The sequence below is a fragment of the Poecilia reticulata genome, chromosome 14 (assembly GCF_904066995.2).
Source record: "Poecilia reticulata chromosome 14, P_reticulata-male-v2, whole genome shotgun sequence".
In the NCBI taxonomy this organism is placed as follows: domain Eukaryota; kingdom Metazoa; phylum Chordata; class Actinopteri; order Cyprinodontiformes; family Poeciliidae; genus Poecilia; species Poecilia reticulata.
Window position 1 is genome coordinate 24,259,812 of NC_088843.1, and position 18,387 is coordinate 24,278,198.

General features: G+C 36.3%; 1 protein-coding gene across 2 annotated transcripts in view; it reads right to left on the bottom strand.

The window, feature by feature from the left end:
* doc2b (double C2-like domains, beta) overlaps positions 1–18,387 on the bottom strand; it is a 116,041-nt gene that overhangs the window by 23,621 nt on the left and 74,033 nt on the right. For both annotated transcript variants that reach the window (XM_008428512.3, XM_008428516.3), the window contains 3 exons: positions 14,631–14,705; positions 7,299–7,408; positions 1,385–1,511 (listed from right to left, as the gene is read on the bottom strand). In XM_008428512.3, coding sequence (XP_008426734.1) covers positions 1,385–1,511; positions 7,299–7,408; positions 14,631–14,705 — 312 coding nt within the window. The remainder of the gene's footprint in view (positions 1–1,384; positions 1,512–7,298; positions 7,409–14,630; positions 14,706–18,387) is intronic.

Genomic DNA, 18,387 nt, shown 5'->3' on the forward strand with positions numbered 1-18,387 from the left:
TGGACTCATTTTCAGAATCCAGTTTTAGTTTGAAGAAGGCTGGTTAGTGGAAAGAGAAATGGAGGCGCTCTGTATCCCACCAGAACCTAATTTAAACCACAGCAGATTAAAGCACCAGGTAGTGAGCCAATAAGTGGGGTGCAGGAGTGGATTATGTGTTGTGAGAGCACCAGAGTGGAGTGGAGTGTCATTGAACTGTGATTGAATACCCTTGTGAAACTGCCCACACTGTTTGTAATTAATGCGGTGTAATTCTGGATCATCTGTGTCTAAAGAACGGCCCACTGAGCCCAGTACTGCAAAACAACCAGAACAGGCATGTTCAACTGAACTGGGCACCAGTGATGTTTAAATATTAATAATAGTCTTGGTGAAACATTACTTCTGAAAGATTTATCTGTAAAATAAATCTTTCAGATGAATATATTAGTTTGAATACTGCACTGCAACAACAAAAAAGTATTTTTGGTCTACTTTCTGTTGCAAATGTCTTAGTATACTTGAAATAAAACAAAAGTAATATTAGTAGCTTTTTACCAACATTTTAGTCATTTTCTTTCTTTAAACTAGTATAAGAAACACTAGGGTTTTTTTTTATCAATAATTATTAGATTATTTCACTGATAACATGGAAAAATGTCTTGTTACAAGTGAAATAATGTGCCAGTGGAAATGGTACTTTTTAAAAGTCAGTATTAAGGAATTATTGAGCTAAATCAAGATTTTAAATTTAGCTAAAAAGTTACATGTAAGTTATATATTTGCACCAGAAACTAGACCAAAAATACTTGGTAAGGTTTTGTGATGTTGCAGCGTGCTAATTTCTGCTGTTCCAATAAGATATTATGTTAGTACTCTACCTGACCAAAAAAAAAAAAAAGTTGCCAGCAAAGTCACACACTTATTTCATTGGACTGCCTTTAGATTTGATTACAGCACACATTCACTGTGTCGTTGTTTCAATAAGTTTATTGAAACTTTTCCTGCACAACCAACAAGAATGCAATAAGTGATATTTGGAGGCAAATCAACAACAAAACACATCTTTTCCAGCAGCCATTGTACAGTGACTACAGAGGTAAAACCAAATGCCTGAGCGCAGGAATTCCACTGGGGTTGCTAGGTAACAGGCTGGGCTTGGCTGAGGTTGCTTGGTAACTTAACATTCCAGAGGATTTTGAAACTTTTGCAGACACCAAAAAGCATTAACTTATCAGACCCAAATGGAAGTACAAAAATTTGAAAAATATGAATTTTGCATAAATGGTCCCCTTTAAAACTCTTGATTTTTAAAGAGATTTAAAAATTAAGACATAAAACAATATGTGACATGTTGTTTTATTTCCCCCCAGTAACATATACAAGAGTTGGATTGTACACTTACTGGCAACTGTTTCTCCAGGCAGTTGTTGAAGTTTTTGACTTGGTTGGGCTTCAGCTTCTTGAGGGGAATCCGCGTTTCCCCGATAAACTCATTGTGGCGAAATTTGTCCTCATCACACACTGAGATCCTGAGAGACCAGAAAATATTGAGGAAAAGGTGAATACAGTGAAGCACACATTAATGCTTTGCAGCTTCAATTAAATAGATTATTCAGGATTCCAGATGAAACACAGTTGTGTTGCAGTGAATCTGCCAAGAAGCGCTTTGTCAGACCCAATCAGGGTGACAGGAAATGATGGGATAATTATATGTGTAAATTGTGCAATAAGACTCACTGATAGATTTTTTGATGAGAAGTTGTTTCATTGGGATTGAAAAATCTTCCTGATTACGTAAACATTTAAGATCAAATCAATTATTCATCTCTTTCTGTTTCTTTTTTCTCCTTCACACGATGCTTGAATTAAATCACTCTGTGAGACATTCAACTTAACAGATTTGTGTTTTGAGACACTTTAGAAATAAACACAATACTAATCTTTAATACATGACTGTATACTTAAAAAACATTTATTGGTTAGATAGAAATCAGGTTCCAACGCTAATCTACAAGCAGGGGGTCAACTAGCTTCATAAGGGAGCTTAATCTCCCATAAGGCTTAAACTGCATCAAAAGAAATAGAATAATAGATCTAAACATTATTGTCAGAACAAATATTATGCACTTAAATATGAATATACACAAGATTTTATCATTTTAGGAATATTTATCTCAATATTCTATGAAAAAAGGAAACTGATAGACATTGGTTTGAGATGTTGGTTTAAGAGGCATACAATCTTAAAATTGTTGAGTTTGCAAACTGATCAGCAATCAGGTTGCTGATCAGTTGCTAATTTTGTCTAAATGACGAAGGTATGACTTCAGTCAGAAATCATGCAGATCACAAATGTCAGTTTCTGCATCAAATTACGGGTGGAGTATCAACAAAACGACTCAAAATAATTCATACATGTGAATTTTTGTATGTATTTGCTTAAACCTGTTAAGCCCGAGGTACCCACGGGTGGGTAAAGCTGCCACGTGACCTCAGCTCGCTCTGTAAACAAAGGCTCCGCGTGCCTTTAAATTTTTTTTTTTTTTATTATCCGCTAAAAGAGGCTTTAGTCTTTCAAAAACTATTCCGCATAAAGGTTTTGCCCAAAATGTTAAGATTTTAGAGCTATTTAAAAACAGCTGATGAGATTTAAAGGTCCTCGGGCGATGACGCAACTGCCTGGAAAACACCCGATCAGCTGATCATCACGGCCATTTTATGGCTTCACGTGAGAGTGGAAAGACTCTCAGAGTATGGCACAAGATGTCGGCTACGCAAAATCATGAGGTATTTTCCGGAACCGATCTAAATGTGTGCGTAATTTATGCGTTCTCGGCGCGTTCTCGGTGCGCTCTCCGTGGCTCTCGGTGCATAAGCACGTGTGGTACACGGGAGTCTGAGCACGAGTTATCTCGGTTCCGTGAGTTCAGTTTTGATTTATTTATGATAAATCGATCATAGCAGCAGAAACTGGACGATTTAGAGGCTTTTGAAGGCTTTTGAACAACAACGGTTTTTCGATTTGCTACGAGTGGAGCTAAATCTTCTGATAGCTGGTGGGATTCGGACGAGGAGGAAGAGGAAGAGCAGGACACAGCTGACAGACTTGATCTCGGTGATGTGTAAGTTTCCCCCCGCAATTTCACACAATATATTTGATGTTTTGGTTCTATTTATTTATTTATTTCAGTGATTATATGCTTGTAATAACGGCAGGAAGTAAAACCATGTGGTTATTTGTTTATTTATGTTTTACTAAAATATGTTTTATTTTACTAGTAAGGATTTCATGTTTACTTTGGTTCATTACTTTGTAATAAACCTCTAATTCTTCAAATACTTTATTTTTATTTATAGTCGAGTGGAAGCCGAGCCATCAAGCTCAGGTGACGCTGAACCTCCCCCCACCTCTCATGATTCTTCACCTTCTTTGAGGTAAGATGTCCATTTTTTTGGTGGTGATGGTGGTGGTGGATTTTCAAAATTGTTTATTTGCTCTTTTAAATTATTCAAAAAGTATTTTTGACTGTTTTATCTTGTTTCAATAAAAGTTTTCTATTTGGAGTCAAAGAAAGAGCTTTCACATCATCATTATTATACATATTACACTGTGCATAATGGTACATTTTGCATATAAATGGGGTAAATGTCATGACCAATGGTTATATTATATGTAGAAAGTGTCATTAGATGGTAATAAGCTATTTAATTTTAACAAACCCCCAGTATTGATATAAAAAACACATTTGGCACAGTTTGGTGACATTTTGGATAAATGTGCCAAAATGGCCTCTCCGCCTAAGAAATTTCTCACTAATACCATTCTAAAATAAATATGATTCATCTGATTGAGTCCAAATTTGGTATACTTTTACACAACATTTAGATTTAAAAGTCTGTACTACTTTTTTGTGTTACAAATACTATTTTGGTAGTGTTTTCAATGTTTATTTCAAAGAAAATTTTGGCGAGGTTAAAAAAATGCAAAATATTTTGTATTTTGTCCCTAATATTTCAGGCAGGGTCAAAGCTACAATGGTGCTGACACCAGAAAACCATTCTATGACATCTTACCTTTACAGAGGTACCAAAAGTTTCTTATTAAATCTAATAGCTGTGAGGCTATAAGTGATTTACTTTTGTGTGTTTTTGTCAGGCGGAAATTTATTTATACCCCTTAGGGTGTAAGAGGTTTTAATTAAAAGCCATGTTTGAATGTTCATGTTGTATTTTTTGGTGTATCTCATTGGTTTATTTGTCGCCACTTCCTCAAAGTTTATTAAAAAAAGAGAATGTGAGGAGAGGAAATGGAACTGCTGCATGAACAGACTTCAAAGTAAGAGCATGAATGTAAATGTCTAACAATAACCAAAAATTTCAACACAGTTGTTGAACTTTGTTGACAAAACAGCCAAGGGAATTAGCCCTTTTAGAATTTAAAAGGAAAAGTTAATTGAGGAGGAAGCTAAGTGAGCTTTCAAAGTTAGCAAAACGTGCTAAAGTGATGAACAAAAAAGTTGCTCTATTAGCGCACCAACAAAACCACATTCAAAGTCTCTTAAATCCAATCTAAAATGTCAGATTCTGAGTTTGAACTTCTTCACCACGTCCAGATGCCTAAATGCACCGACTTGATCAGCTGATTTGCCAAGCTACTGAAACTATCAGTGACTATGTTCTAAGAACTGAAGAGAAAATCAGTGAAAAGAACTTCATCCTAAAGAACTACTGATCAACACAACACAATCAGAGACTCTGGTTGCTAAAAGTATGAAAGTTTGAATTCAGGTAGAAATCACTCAGCGGTAAAAGATGAACAGTGAGCTTCTGGTTTCACTTTTCAGCCTGGGATCTATATTCCTCTTCAGCATTTCATTAAAGTTATAATGGAAACCAATAATCGGAGCTCTCAGCGGATCTACAGTGTGCCTCCAGTAAATGCAGAGAGCGGTCCCTGTGTAAGCGCTCTCTGCCCTGACATGACATGGTTCACACTCAGGCTCGTGTAGATGAATACTGTTTGTTTCAAGTGCTTTTCTCTGCATAATGAGCAGCCGTATAAAGAAAAAAACATGCTGCCTTTGTACGCCCGATGGCATAATGTAATAAGGCCACAGGTTGCGTTGGATGTTGTGCAATCAGACATTCAATATCAATAATAGCACTGATAATAGCGGGAAGGGGTCGTGTTGAAATCATGTTTCAATTTGCAGGAATAAATGAGTTGTGTTATTTGGGAATGCGGAGTGCAGTCCACTGGAATGGCTGACCAGATCACGCCTCACGCATGCTGATGCTTCAGATCGCTGTTGTGATTCGGAGCGGCAACATTTCAGCTGATTCTGATGCTGTGCGACACAAAATCACCAGTAACACACACTAATGTGTTTGCAGGGCGCCAATAAGAGCAGCAGTCAATCACTGAGGGTCAGAAACTACATCGGCTGCCCAAATGCAACAGCCTGTCTCTGTCAAACGCTAACTTCTTCAGATGGAACAAAAAAGACATAAATAAATATGTATTAATAACTAATTAATTGAAAAGTTTAACGGATCTAAAACTGAACACAGGGGTTGTAATGTATTTCTAATATTATATAAAATAAACAAGTGTTTAAATTAAATATAAGCAGAATTTACAATTTTTTAAATCTGATTATCCAATTTATTGTCAAAATAATCAAATAGAGTAATTAATCACTAATTTAATTGCTAGTTGCAACCCTAATATATATATATGTATATGTATGTGTGCGCATGTCCACACTACTGGATATTTTTGTTGTTTTTACTGCTCGTTCTCAAATCAATCATGAGCAAACAAATTAATGGATATTACATCTATTTATAATTTATTTTCAATCTGTAAGCTTATTGATTCCTTTTCTGACAACTTCCAAGAGCTGCTTTAAAGCTTTCCCAGGACAAAACACGGTTGGATCATCTGCAAAAACTGCTTACTCTTCACTCTATGTGTCATTTAAAGCTTGGAGCTCAGTACTGAACCCTGTGGGACGCCACATGTAATATTTAAGCATTCGGATGTTTTTAATTGTGATTTTAAACTATTTATTTTATGATTTATTCAATGAAAGGCATTTTTCAAGCCCCACTACATATTTTATACTTTTATTTTCCATTATATTTTCCATTCATTCTATTACTGCCGTGGATGTTGATCTGACTCTCCATTAAGATGCGGTTTTTTTCTATACAGCCTGACAATAAATAGATTTTCCATTATTTTGGAGCATTGTGAAGGTAGGGAAACTGGTCTTTAACTAGTGAAGTGATGTGAGTTAACCTGCTTTATGGGGATAACAGTTTTCATTTTCATGTTGTAATTATTAGCTGCATGTTTGTCTCACTATGTGACCCAACTCGGGTCAGAATATCGCAGGATTTTATGTGTCCAACAGAAGAGATATATTTAGGCAAACTACCGACATACTTATCTGTATTCGCTCCATCTAAAACAAAAACTCTGCATATGGTTGCATAACCTTCCTCCACCACTTGATTGCACGCTGTTAACACTTTGGTGCAAAGAAGGGAGCCAGTGGAGGTGAAATAACACTTAAATTACATAAATGTGCCATAATGTTCACAGGGAGTTAAATGGTTTTGGCTTCAAGTTTTTTCTTATGTGTCGTTACTGAAAAGAAAGACAATGATAATAATAATAATAATACTAAAAAACATTTAAACCTCCCACTTGAGTATGAAAGTAAAAATATTCTGCTTATTTTGGTTTGGATCTTGCAGAAACCAACTGGGTAAACAGGAACTTTGTCCATTTATGGACCTAACAGGCAGTTGTTAAGTAAACACTGTACAACTGTTATTTATTCTCAGGGGCAAGAAGAAAATCTGTAGAAGAAACATAAAAACATTTTATTCTAGGCTTTCCTGCCTCCATCTGTTTTCTTTAGCTCTTTTTTTTTTACTTTTTAAAACCTTTGTTCTTCTTAGACTTCCTGCATTTATGCTTTTTTATTATCTCCCCAGTTCCTGTGATTTTCTTTAATTATGCCACTTTACCTCTCTTCCTTCTGACTTGGTTTAATCTGATTCTTTCCTTTCAGTCTCTTTTCTTCATTCTCATCTCTTCCTTCCTAATTTAATTCTTGTGATTTACTTGAATTTTCTTCCTTCCTTACTGCAATTTCTGATCATTTCTCACCCCTTACGTCCCTTCTCAACTTCCACATTTTTCCCCACTAACTCCATCTGTTTTCTTGTTTTTTGCAAATAATTCTGTAGTTTTGCCTTTTCTTTGATATTTATCACCATCGTCATTTTGATGCTGAGCGTACCTGAGAGTTTTGCGGACCATATCCTCGTCGGTGATGCCGTAGTAGGTCAGGGTCTCGCTCCAGACGGGGTTGAGTGTGTTGTGCAGGGTCTTGGTTCTGAGTTTATTCGCCTGAAACACAAATCACATCCTCCACTTAATGCTCATGATTGAACACTGGTTCGCCTGACAGCTAAGGAGAGCTCATCCCCAGAGTCATTGAAATGCTGCCAATATTTCTTTTTTTAACTTCCAGGAAAATGTTCCACAGGGTCCTTGCGTGACGTCTTGCAACGTGCATGCAAATATAATCTCACTGCTGCCTTGCAAAAGTATTAATGCCTGTGTTCAAAACTAATGGGGGAATGGATTATCTTCCAAAAACCCAGGCAAAGTCCAAAATGAAAAGCCAGTGGAATTTACCTAAATGAAATTAATGCTATTATATGTAGATAACATTTCTCTTTTATAATCAAACTAAAAGGCGGTTGTGAAGTTTTGATATGATTTTTTAAATTAATTTTGGGTAGTGATTAATTGAAAAGCCTGTGATTCACTCCAATTAAAACTGTTAGTTTACACTGAAATCAATAGTATGAAACTGGAATACTGGAATAATGATTAATCTTAGTCTGTATTCAAATATGATTGCTGATGAATTTGATGAAGATATTTGAGAAAATAAAATGTTTCCTGCTTATCGTCTGTATGTATTCATCATGTAAAGCCCAACCCTGGTCCTAGAAGCACAATGCTCTGTGTGTTTTAGGTTTCCTTGCTTCAGCCCAGGTGATTTCAATTAACAAGTGTTGGCTGAACTGCAATCAACTAAATCAAGTATTTTACAGCAGGGAAATATCTAAGCCTTGTTCCTTCAATTTGCACAACAAACAAAGAAGCTATTGATGGTTCAGAGCTTTAACACAATCAACACGGAAAGACAGCAAGGTGTTAAATAAAAAATGAATTCATATCTGGAGCAAGAAGCCAGTTTTGGACCTCCACCAGCAGTTCAAAGGCGAAGGGTGATGCTGCAAATGAACAACTGGTGTCATAATCGCTCCAGCAGTGGAGGCTAAAAAGGCGCTGCTCTCTAGCCAATTACTACAGTACTTTCTCTTTGACTTTGAGATCTCTGCTCTAACTAGCTGTAATTTTAAAAGCCCCTTACATCTGAGACGGGTGCTGCAGTGGTGAAGCTAAAAAAAGACGTGTGGGAGGTCTGATGTACAGGTGCACTTTAAAGAGATCCTCCTGGATGACTGAGGAGCAACACAAATACACAATCCGATACTTTTAAACACCATAATGGCTCCTGAAAGCAACTTTCATTTAAATCCAATAAACCCTGGGCTTGATATAATTATGTTTGCATGGGTGCTGTTAATATGTTCTCATTTGTTGGAATCACAGCCTATAAGTAGAAAAAACACAGTGCCAGTCTGCTCCATGGCTTTTTATTTTATTTATTTTTTTAAGTTTTTTATGGCAATACTGGCTTTTATTGGGTGTTAATGTTTTAAAGAGTGAGCTCTACAAGCCAGGAAACTGCACTACACATGACCTAGTAAAAGTATTCAAGGCCATTCAAATCCACATTCTAATGGGATTTATTATGAGAAACCAATACAAAGTTGAGCATAATTGTGTAGTGGGAGGATGTTTTTATAAATAAAAATAAATAAAAACTTGACTTTTTTGGTAGTATGTCAATGGTTGCAAATATTTTCCATTTTTATTTTTTTTTAAACGAGGATGGAAATATCTGAAGGCCATCTGTCATTTTGACTAATCATAATTCACACACTTATCCATCTGTTGCAGAGGTGCAGACATTTTCAACTTTGTGCTCAAAATACATTGTGAAGGCAATTTAATTGATCAAAGAAAAAAAACAAACATCTGAGTATGACCTCTGACCTGCACTCACCATGCACGAGCCAACCGTTCACCATATTGATGAACGGATTCAGTACCTATTACTAAATGCAGATCCCATCTAGATGAATAAATGCACATTTGCACTTATAAAAAAGGTTTCCACATGACATTATTTGAATAGTTGCTGAAAGCTGAGATTTCACTAAAAATCAAGGTTTTTGAGCCCTAGCTAAATTTGTATTTTAGCTAAGGTCAGAACTTTTAAGATTTTCATTTTGATTAATTAATTACAAAGACTTCAATGCATTAAACATTTTAACACAATTATTTGTATTTTTGTTACATTCAAAAGTTCCAGCTGGAACCTTGGTAATTCATGTTTCTGGTACACCGTAAATCAGACACTCATTCAACATTTACAAACAACAGCGATAGACAACAAAGCCTGAAAAGACCGTCGTGTTAAAAGGAGCTAGCCTATCAGCGAAGCTAGCCTGAAATAGCATCTAAACGCTAAACATGGATCAGCATCACATCAACAATGCTAAAGTCCACAGTCTACATTTCTAAATATTGATTTGTTCAAATAAGTTCCATGAATGATCAACACTTCAAAGCTGAATGGGTATAATAACATTTTGCAGCAATCTGATGACTTAATAACCTAAATAAAAGATAAACAAAAAAACAATATGTTTGATGTTGAGCTCATATGTCTAGTAATTCAATACTTTAGCAGCAAAGGTAATTTTGAAATTGAAAATATTGCTTATTTTGTTGGTAGCTTTTGGTTAAAATATGATTAATTAATTACAGACCGTGCAATTAACTCAATTAAAAACTTCAATCGAGTCCCACCACTAACTTTAATGTTACCTGTCAGTAGAGCTTAATCTGGAATAATTACAAGCATTTCAATGTGTTTCATTGTGGTTTTCAAAGTGATGAAGCTGTGATCTGGCTTCGCAGCAGAGCGTGAAACGTCACTTCTCATTAGGACGCAAACAGAACTTATGACCTCTACATCTGGCCATTAATGAGGCTCTTTGACCGAGCCTAATGACTATTTTGAGGGAACGTTGACAGGAAGGAGATAGCATCGTGTTTTGCCGGCAGAATGTGCAAAGGCCCCCGTGAGGCCTCATACTGAGACAGGAGACAAATCCAAGTTGCAACAGGCCGTCATGGAGAGGTTTATTCGACTTACTGGTCCAAGAATCCATGACAACTCAAATTTATTTGTGTTGAGCTGAAAGGAGCTTGGTTGGCATTAGTGGTGACACCCACCAGAACACAGAGAAATACTCAGAAACACCCCAGAATAAATTAAAAACAAACGAGAGAGAAAATAAAAACACCTGTCCTTCAAACTATCAAGGCAATAATTGCTTTCATGTCAGAAACTGTAAAAAGGAGCATTAATACGAGCTTGGGAAGTTAATTTCCAAGCTGTGGGTCCTGACACTGTTGCCATGACACCGCCTCACAGAAGATGCACCACTTTATCAGCGGGGAAAGGAAAGAAGAGCAGCAGCAGAGAGCCAGACTAAAACTGTACATCTTGACCTTCAGCATTTCAGCAAATGGCAGAAACTATTAGTGCATTTGTAAGAGCAAGGACGTTTCTAAAGGATCCTCTTATTTTTTCTCTTCATACATGCAGAAAGCAGAGCTTCCAGAAAGTAGATGCAATATTAAGTCAGTGTTTGGCTGAGTGGTGGTGGCTCATAGAGGATAATTACTGTTTGTTTCAAGCTAACCTTTGACTCATTCTAACTGTGCATTTCTGGTTTGAATGATTACAGCTGCTATGAGTCTAAAAGGACATGAAATTGCTGTCAGAAAGCTGCTTGACGTAAAACGGCAGCATGTTTCCAGAAACTGAGCCTCATTCAGAAGAATCTAACAAAAGGACTGAGGATCAATCACTGCCTTTAACGACACAATATGTCATCAAAGAGCTGGGTGTATGGAAAGCCAAATATGTAATTCATATTTCATTTTTTAGGTCCAGTTATTAACGTAGACTGTTCTTTTTTTCTTTTCTTTTTTTTTAGGATGGAATGATTAGAGTAGGGTACCACAAGCAGCATTAGCTTCTGGCAAAGGAACCCCCTTTGCAAATCTTCAAAATTTGGAGAGAATGTTTTTTTCTCAATTTTATTCATTACTCCACAATTATTACATTTGATTAGCATAACAGCTACCTCGTACTTTCTGATTTTAAACAGCTATGGTCAGTTCTTGTCAGAAACTTTTCCATTTTGCGTTTGCTATGCTAGGTTAAAATGCAAAAATCTTGATAAAAGTGCAAATGAGAAATAATCTTTGAAAATTTGATTTGATTTTACGATTAAACAGTGTATTAGACAATTTTTTTTAAATTTTTGCATTGTTTTTCTTATTTTCCCTTCAACTTGCTGAGCCCTCCATAGCGCCCCCTCGTGGCCTCCACTTTGAAAAACACTGGATTTGTGGTAGATTTGCTAACGTGTGCTGACAGTCATGATTTGTTTCAGCGCAAGAATGTAAAATAAATTTCTTAACATGAAATCACTATATTTTATTATATTCAGTCAAATATAATTAATTCAATATTTAAGATATTATTTTTGTATTTATTTCCAGTTTTAAACAATGAATAACATGTAAATAATTATTTCACAAATTATTGTCATTTGGCACTCTTTGCTCTCTATAGAATCCAAGCCTTTAATCACAAAGTCCAATGCAAACTGTTGAATGTAGAATTGTAAAGTGGAGAGATGAGTCTGGTGAGGGCTTTTCTCAGGTAAATTGTTGCATTACTGCAAAAAAAATACATTTTCTCTTTGGAAGGATGACGTTGTTAAAATGTGTGGTGAATAAACGCAGCAATCTGCTCTCTTGTAACTCAGAAATCCTTCCCGCAAGAAGGGAGATCATCACAGATGATGTATACAGTTGGCAGATTTCCGCCTTAACACCAAGAGATTAAATCAGAGGATCTGTTTGATTTAAAGCAGCAGAAGACAGACTTGTTGGTAGAGGAATAATTGCACTATAGCTTCATTGAAACACTCTTTCTGAATAGATTATTCCTGATTTTCTCGTCTACCTGTGCACCCTTGCTAATTATTACATTTGTGCACCTCTGGAAAATGAGCTGTGACACCTCAAAGCCCCCCGTCAGTGTCAGGACACATGGAGCAACCCAGGGTTTATTTAAATTAGATGTGCCGACAAAAACACTATGTTCTGCTTGCTGCTTTTGAGCAGAATGCTGCCTGGAAAACTCACAGAGACACAAAGTCCTGTAGGCAACAATAAAGGGTGACAGACATGATGAGTGTTTCCCTCTGCTTGCAGAGAGCTAACAGTCTCCGCTTATTTAAAGTGTCCTTCTATCCTTGTTTGCAGCTGAAACCTGTGGTGCACAGACAGAAATTTGACTTAAAACGTGACCCATTATGCTTCCTTGAACAGGTTAAAATAGCTCTATGAATTATACCATAAACATGTTCATTACATTACCTACACAAAATAATTTCTAGATAATGAGATTTTAGTCTGCTCAGTTTCAGGATGGGTTGTTTTAGGGCCACCAGTCACTTTAAATCCAAATCAACTGCTGCTGACCATGCCCCCCAACTCAACATTTACACTGACACATGAAAATGGCTACAAACAGATGTACAATTACATAACTGTACATCCTTGAAAAGCATTAGTAGAACCTCCTGCACAATCAGCACGAATGTAATGATGTCAAGAACTTAGTTTTCTAGGAACTTGGTAGGAAAACAGGCCCCACAGCATCACATATCCTCTGCTGTACCCAACAGTCCCACAATGCTTTGCTTTATTACACCGGACCCACCTGGAATGTTTACTTCACCGTTCTACTTAAAGTCCCACATGATTATGCTTGTGATGGCACAACATCACACCCGCTGACAAATTTTATGTTTTCAATGTGAAATTATGCTACTTCATTTTGAGGATTTTATTCGTCTTCATTATGAGGGCAGATAAGACAAAATGGTGTCATAATCAATGGAGAAGCATCCATGTTTATGCCTGAGAAACTGATCAAAGATAGAAAATAAGACCTTTGGAGCATGTCAGTCACCGTTCTGGTGACAGAACTGCAGATTGCAACTTGAAAATTTCAGGATGAAAGACAAAGACTGAATAATTGAACATGAAGTTTTTACCTTTGCCCAAAAGCATCCCCTTCATAAATACACTTTAGGTTGAAAACAAAGTACTGCAGTTTGTGTCTTAACTGGTTGCTCTATTGATTTGTTGTGAAGCACTTTGTGATTTTCATATCTTAAAAGGTTAAATATTTAAAAAGTTATAGTTGCTTACAGATACGTGTGTGAAACATCTACTGAAAGCAGAAGAGCATTTTTCCTGAAGAAGAGACTTTTATTCAGAAAAATATATTTTGTAATCTATAGGAATGCCTGTAAATATATGCTTATTGATACAGTTTTTTATGATTACTGCACCATGTGCTGAAAATATTCAGTAATATTTGTGGGATAGAAACCCATCAATAAGGAATAAGGATCTTACGCATGTAGTTATTTGACTTTCTACACATGATACAAATAACTGTAAAGCTCAAATCAATGGCGGGACGTAGAAAAGCTTGAGAGGAAGAGGAGATGTGAGTCAGGTAGACGGATAATCAGACATCTTTGGCTTTCAATAAGCTGCCTTGTCGATTTTAATCATTTTCAGGATCTTTTGTGTCAGGATTAACAGAGTCGTCAAAGACTGCTGTCTGGTGCAATAAAAGTGAGACAATTTGCTGTCGCTAATAAAACAACCACTGAGTCATCTCGACTGTTTATGTCTACACGAGCAGATTTAGTCAGTTTTACATTTTTTCTGGCAGAAGAAACAAAGTTTATTTTAGAGAATCTTTAATGGTTTCTGCTAAATGTTAAATCTTTTCTTTTGTTTCAACTTTTGAAGTTAGAATGTCCAAGACATTTTCTCCCTGTTCATCCAGCCATCTATCCGTCCGTCCGTCCAGCTTCATCTGTGTATTATAGAGTGTGTGTATACACATTTTTGTGACCTATTTAGGACCTTTTCTGGGACTGCATATTTACTAACCTTATGAGAACAGTCGGGTCATTTACGAAGGAGAGCCTGGTCATAACAGTGAACCTTGTTTTAAGGTCAAGGGATTTAGAGATTTTGTGTGAAACAAGTTCGGGTTGATGATGGCGTAGATTAGGGTTAGGTATATACTGGTAATGGTTAAGGAGACATATACCAAACTTATTCAGCCAATCAGAACCAAACAGAATGTGTTTCACCCCGAACAACAAAAACGGACTGGACACAAAGAAGAACCTCTGACTGATTGCTAAGCATCCATCTTTAACACAAAGTTTCTCAAAACAAACACTGATTGTTTGTTTTGAACTGGGATGATAGACGACATACAGTCAATAGCAGTGATGACACTCACCTTGCTGGCTCCAGGCAGTAGGTGCAGTTTGACGTAAGGATCCGAGAGTCCATTGTGGTCCATCGGTTTGAGCCCCTGAGGAGGTAGAACAGAAAGCTGTTGAGGAATTTCTGCATATTTATATCCCACATAATGGAAAAAGGAATACTGTAACTCTGTTTCAATTACAAATGTGTGTAAAACTTTGTTGATATTCCACTAAAGCAAAAAAAACAAAAACACAATTTCGCAATTGCAGTGTTTCCATTAAATAAAAAATGTAATTCAAATGACACAAACATGTTTGTTGAGTTGATATGTCATTAACATGCCACACCATCATCCAGCTACCACTTCCTGTCGTCTTGTTTGTTGTTTCCACCAGTAGTAACATCTGGTTGTTGATCACATGACTTGTGTGATGCAAAAAAAGTGTTTCTGTTGCAAAATACACAAATTTCGATACAATTGAAAAACCACCTCATCCTAGCGCAAAAAACTTTTTATCAAAAATTTTGGAGTTGGCATGTTTCGATTAAGCAAATTTATTTTCGGAATTCCATTTTGTGGAATTATGTGGTCAATGAAAAGGCAGCAAAGAAAGGTCAATGAAAGAAAGTATTTCCCTCTAAGAACAGTAATATGCATATTATTGTTGTATGTAGGAGCTAATTTTATCATTTGGACACTATAGTCACCGGCACAATATGTGCTACTTATGGATCTGAGATGCTAGGGCAGGAAATCCTGCGCATAAAGACCCTGGATGGTTCCCAGAAACTCTGTGGGGAATAAGGGAGCAAACTCAAAACAGGTTTAACTTTCCCTTTAGGAGCAAATCAATAAGACTCCAGCCGAGGTGAGGATGTAAAGGTCAACCATACAACAACCATAATGGGGTAGGAACCAACTGGGCGAAGTGAAAGACTCTACAGGGATGCAGAGGGAGTCCTTTAGACTGACAACATGTTTCCAGAATTGAGTCTCCAAATGTTTGACCACCTCAGGTGGAGGAAAATTGTGCTGGTCGCTTTTGTGGCAACAATTGGACCGGAAATGTTTAATCACAATTTTGCAGCTATTTCCTTGCAAACATAAATTTGACTGTACTTTACAGGGATTTATGTGCCCCCTTGCAATGGAAACTCTTTTATCGCATCACGAGTCGCGTGATCAACAACTGAATGTTACTGCTGGAGGAAAAGATGAAAAAGACAACTAATGACTTATTACGTAAACAAACTCATTCAAGTGTGATTTCCACTGTCACTTATTTAACAGAAGCACAGCAATTGCAAAATCAAAATTGATTTTTCAACATTAGAGGAATATCTACAAAGATTTTCACTCATTTGTAATGGAAACGCAGCTATTGCCAGGTGAGTGATGTTTCTTGTGTGTAAAAATCTTTTATCATAAAGTTATTATTCTTTTTCTTGTTAAACATTTGTTGTGATAGAAATCCATATTTCCATTACATCCCAACTGTACATTAATAGCATTATTTTTTGTCAGTCTAACCACTGAGACCAGAAAATGCTTTCAGAGTGATTATTCCTATAACTAAAAGGACCTTTGAAATGCAGAATTGCTGAACTTCTTTCTAAATGCGAGTTCTGGAGGTGATTTAACATATTAAGAGGATTTTAATCTGTGACGGTTGGCATTTCAAAAAGAGCTGAAGAGTCCACTTCATGTTTTTACAACTGCTGAATTTGCCAGTTTTATTATGCACCACTATTAAAAAAAACACACACAAAAACAGTAAAAACCCTGAGTCCAACTATAATTTATTCATAAACACTGAGTGCACAGAGGGCCATTCGTTGATAAAGATATTGTGAGAAATTAGTTTCTCTTTTGTCCGATGACGGCGTTTGTTGCGGCTTGGGATGAACGATCAGTTTGATTTATTGGTGGTTTAAAGAGAATCAGCATGAAATTATTTTGGCCTTTAATGCTAGAATTTTCTGTTATTTTGCAATATTTCATTCACAATTCTAGTTCTAATATTAAAAAGATAAAGTGGCAACACACTAGCTTATTTATTAGGTACACCTGTACAGCTACTGGTTTACAAAAAATAGGAAATTAACCAGTCAGATGGCAGCAACTCATTACATTTTGACATTCAAACAGATATTTTGGTGAAAAACTTTCATGCAGCTGTTGATGATGGATTTAAATACTGCACTCAGCTGGAAGTAAGTGCAGCCAGTATTGGTGTAATGTGGTCATAGTGTTCAGTTCCTATCAGTAGTTCTGAATAGAAGCATCTATGTGGCGTTGTAAGTTAGTTGTAGACTCTGGTAAAGATTTTACCTCTGCACTGTGTTTTATCTAGTTTATTTCTGCATATTGGTGCAAAATGTTGAGTCATAATTCACAGAAAAGGCCCAACAGAGCAGCTGCATTTTGGCTTTAAGGGCTACAGTTCAAACCACAGCATGTGCGAGAAATTTAATCTGCGCTGAGAACAAATTTATATCAATATTACACATTACCATCAGCTTTTCAGAAAAGAGAGTGTCGGGATTTCTCGCCTCTGCAGTGACCTTAACATACGCTGCGGGGATTTGGTCAAAATAAGACTAGTGTAGAGTCAGCCGATGGGGCTGGTGGCGGTTAATGAGAAATCAGAGGGATGTCTTATCACTCCACCAGATGAGTCATCCACTCAGCGCTCAGCTATTCATCCCTGCAAGTCATCTGCAGCCCGACCTCAGGAACAGCATGGATATGTAACAGATGTCAACAATCACTAGAAACCCTCTGCTCGCTACTGCCTGGCTACATGTTTCTATTCCAATAAAGTGCTTCGATGTGAACAGCATTGCTTTCACATTTTCAATAAATCCACAGGAAAGCTTTTATATCATAAACCTTTAGCTTTTATGCTAAATCATTCTTTTTTTGAAGAAGTATAATAGCAGTGTTTTACAAAAACTGGTTACAAATGTACTCTATAAAAGTAAATACAATTGAATTGAAATGATTTGTCAATGACTCAAGTTGACATTTGTTGTGAGCAAATGATGGCAATATTTATCAAACGTCACATTAAAAAGGAGCTTGATGAGGGTGTAGTTAAAAGAAGGGATTTTAAGATGTTTCAGAAAATCAAGTTGATTTGCAATAATATCTATGTCAGATAATATACAAGAGATCAGAGACTTCTACCATTTTTAAAATACATTTTATTGTCATAAACATAATCCCTTTCATTTGTTTTATTCCCACTAATAAATTAAAAACATGAATGTTTTGCATAATCTTCTGAATTTCATCTATAGGTTTCTTTATAAACAGTTCGGATTACTTAGAAGTCTGTTTCCATCATGTATAATTGATGTGTTTTGTTTTTACTTTTCTGTTGAGAGCAGGTGAAATTTGTGACAAAACAGGCACTTATTAAGAAGTTATGCACTGTGGGTGTGAGCTGTTTATTATCTGCCAGTCTATTAGTGAATATGAGCACATCATTTCTTAAATTGATTTCCAAAGCAAATTATTATTTCAACACCGTGCACTTTCCAGCCTCTATAGAAGCTGAATACAACACAAACAAATGAAATGAAGAAATGAATAAGGGTTCAGTGAAAGGTTAGAAACCAATTCACCATCTGAGTAAACAGAAATCATGGCCGCTACGTTTTCTATGAAGTTATTTTTTTCTTCAGTGAAGCCAAATTGAAAAAAAGAGAGAAAAATCTAACAAATGTTGTATGTGTATTTGTCCACAGGCTAAATGTAACAGTTCGCCTCTCAGCGCAGCACT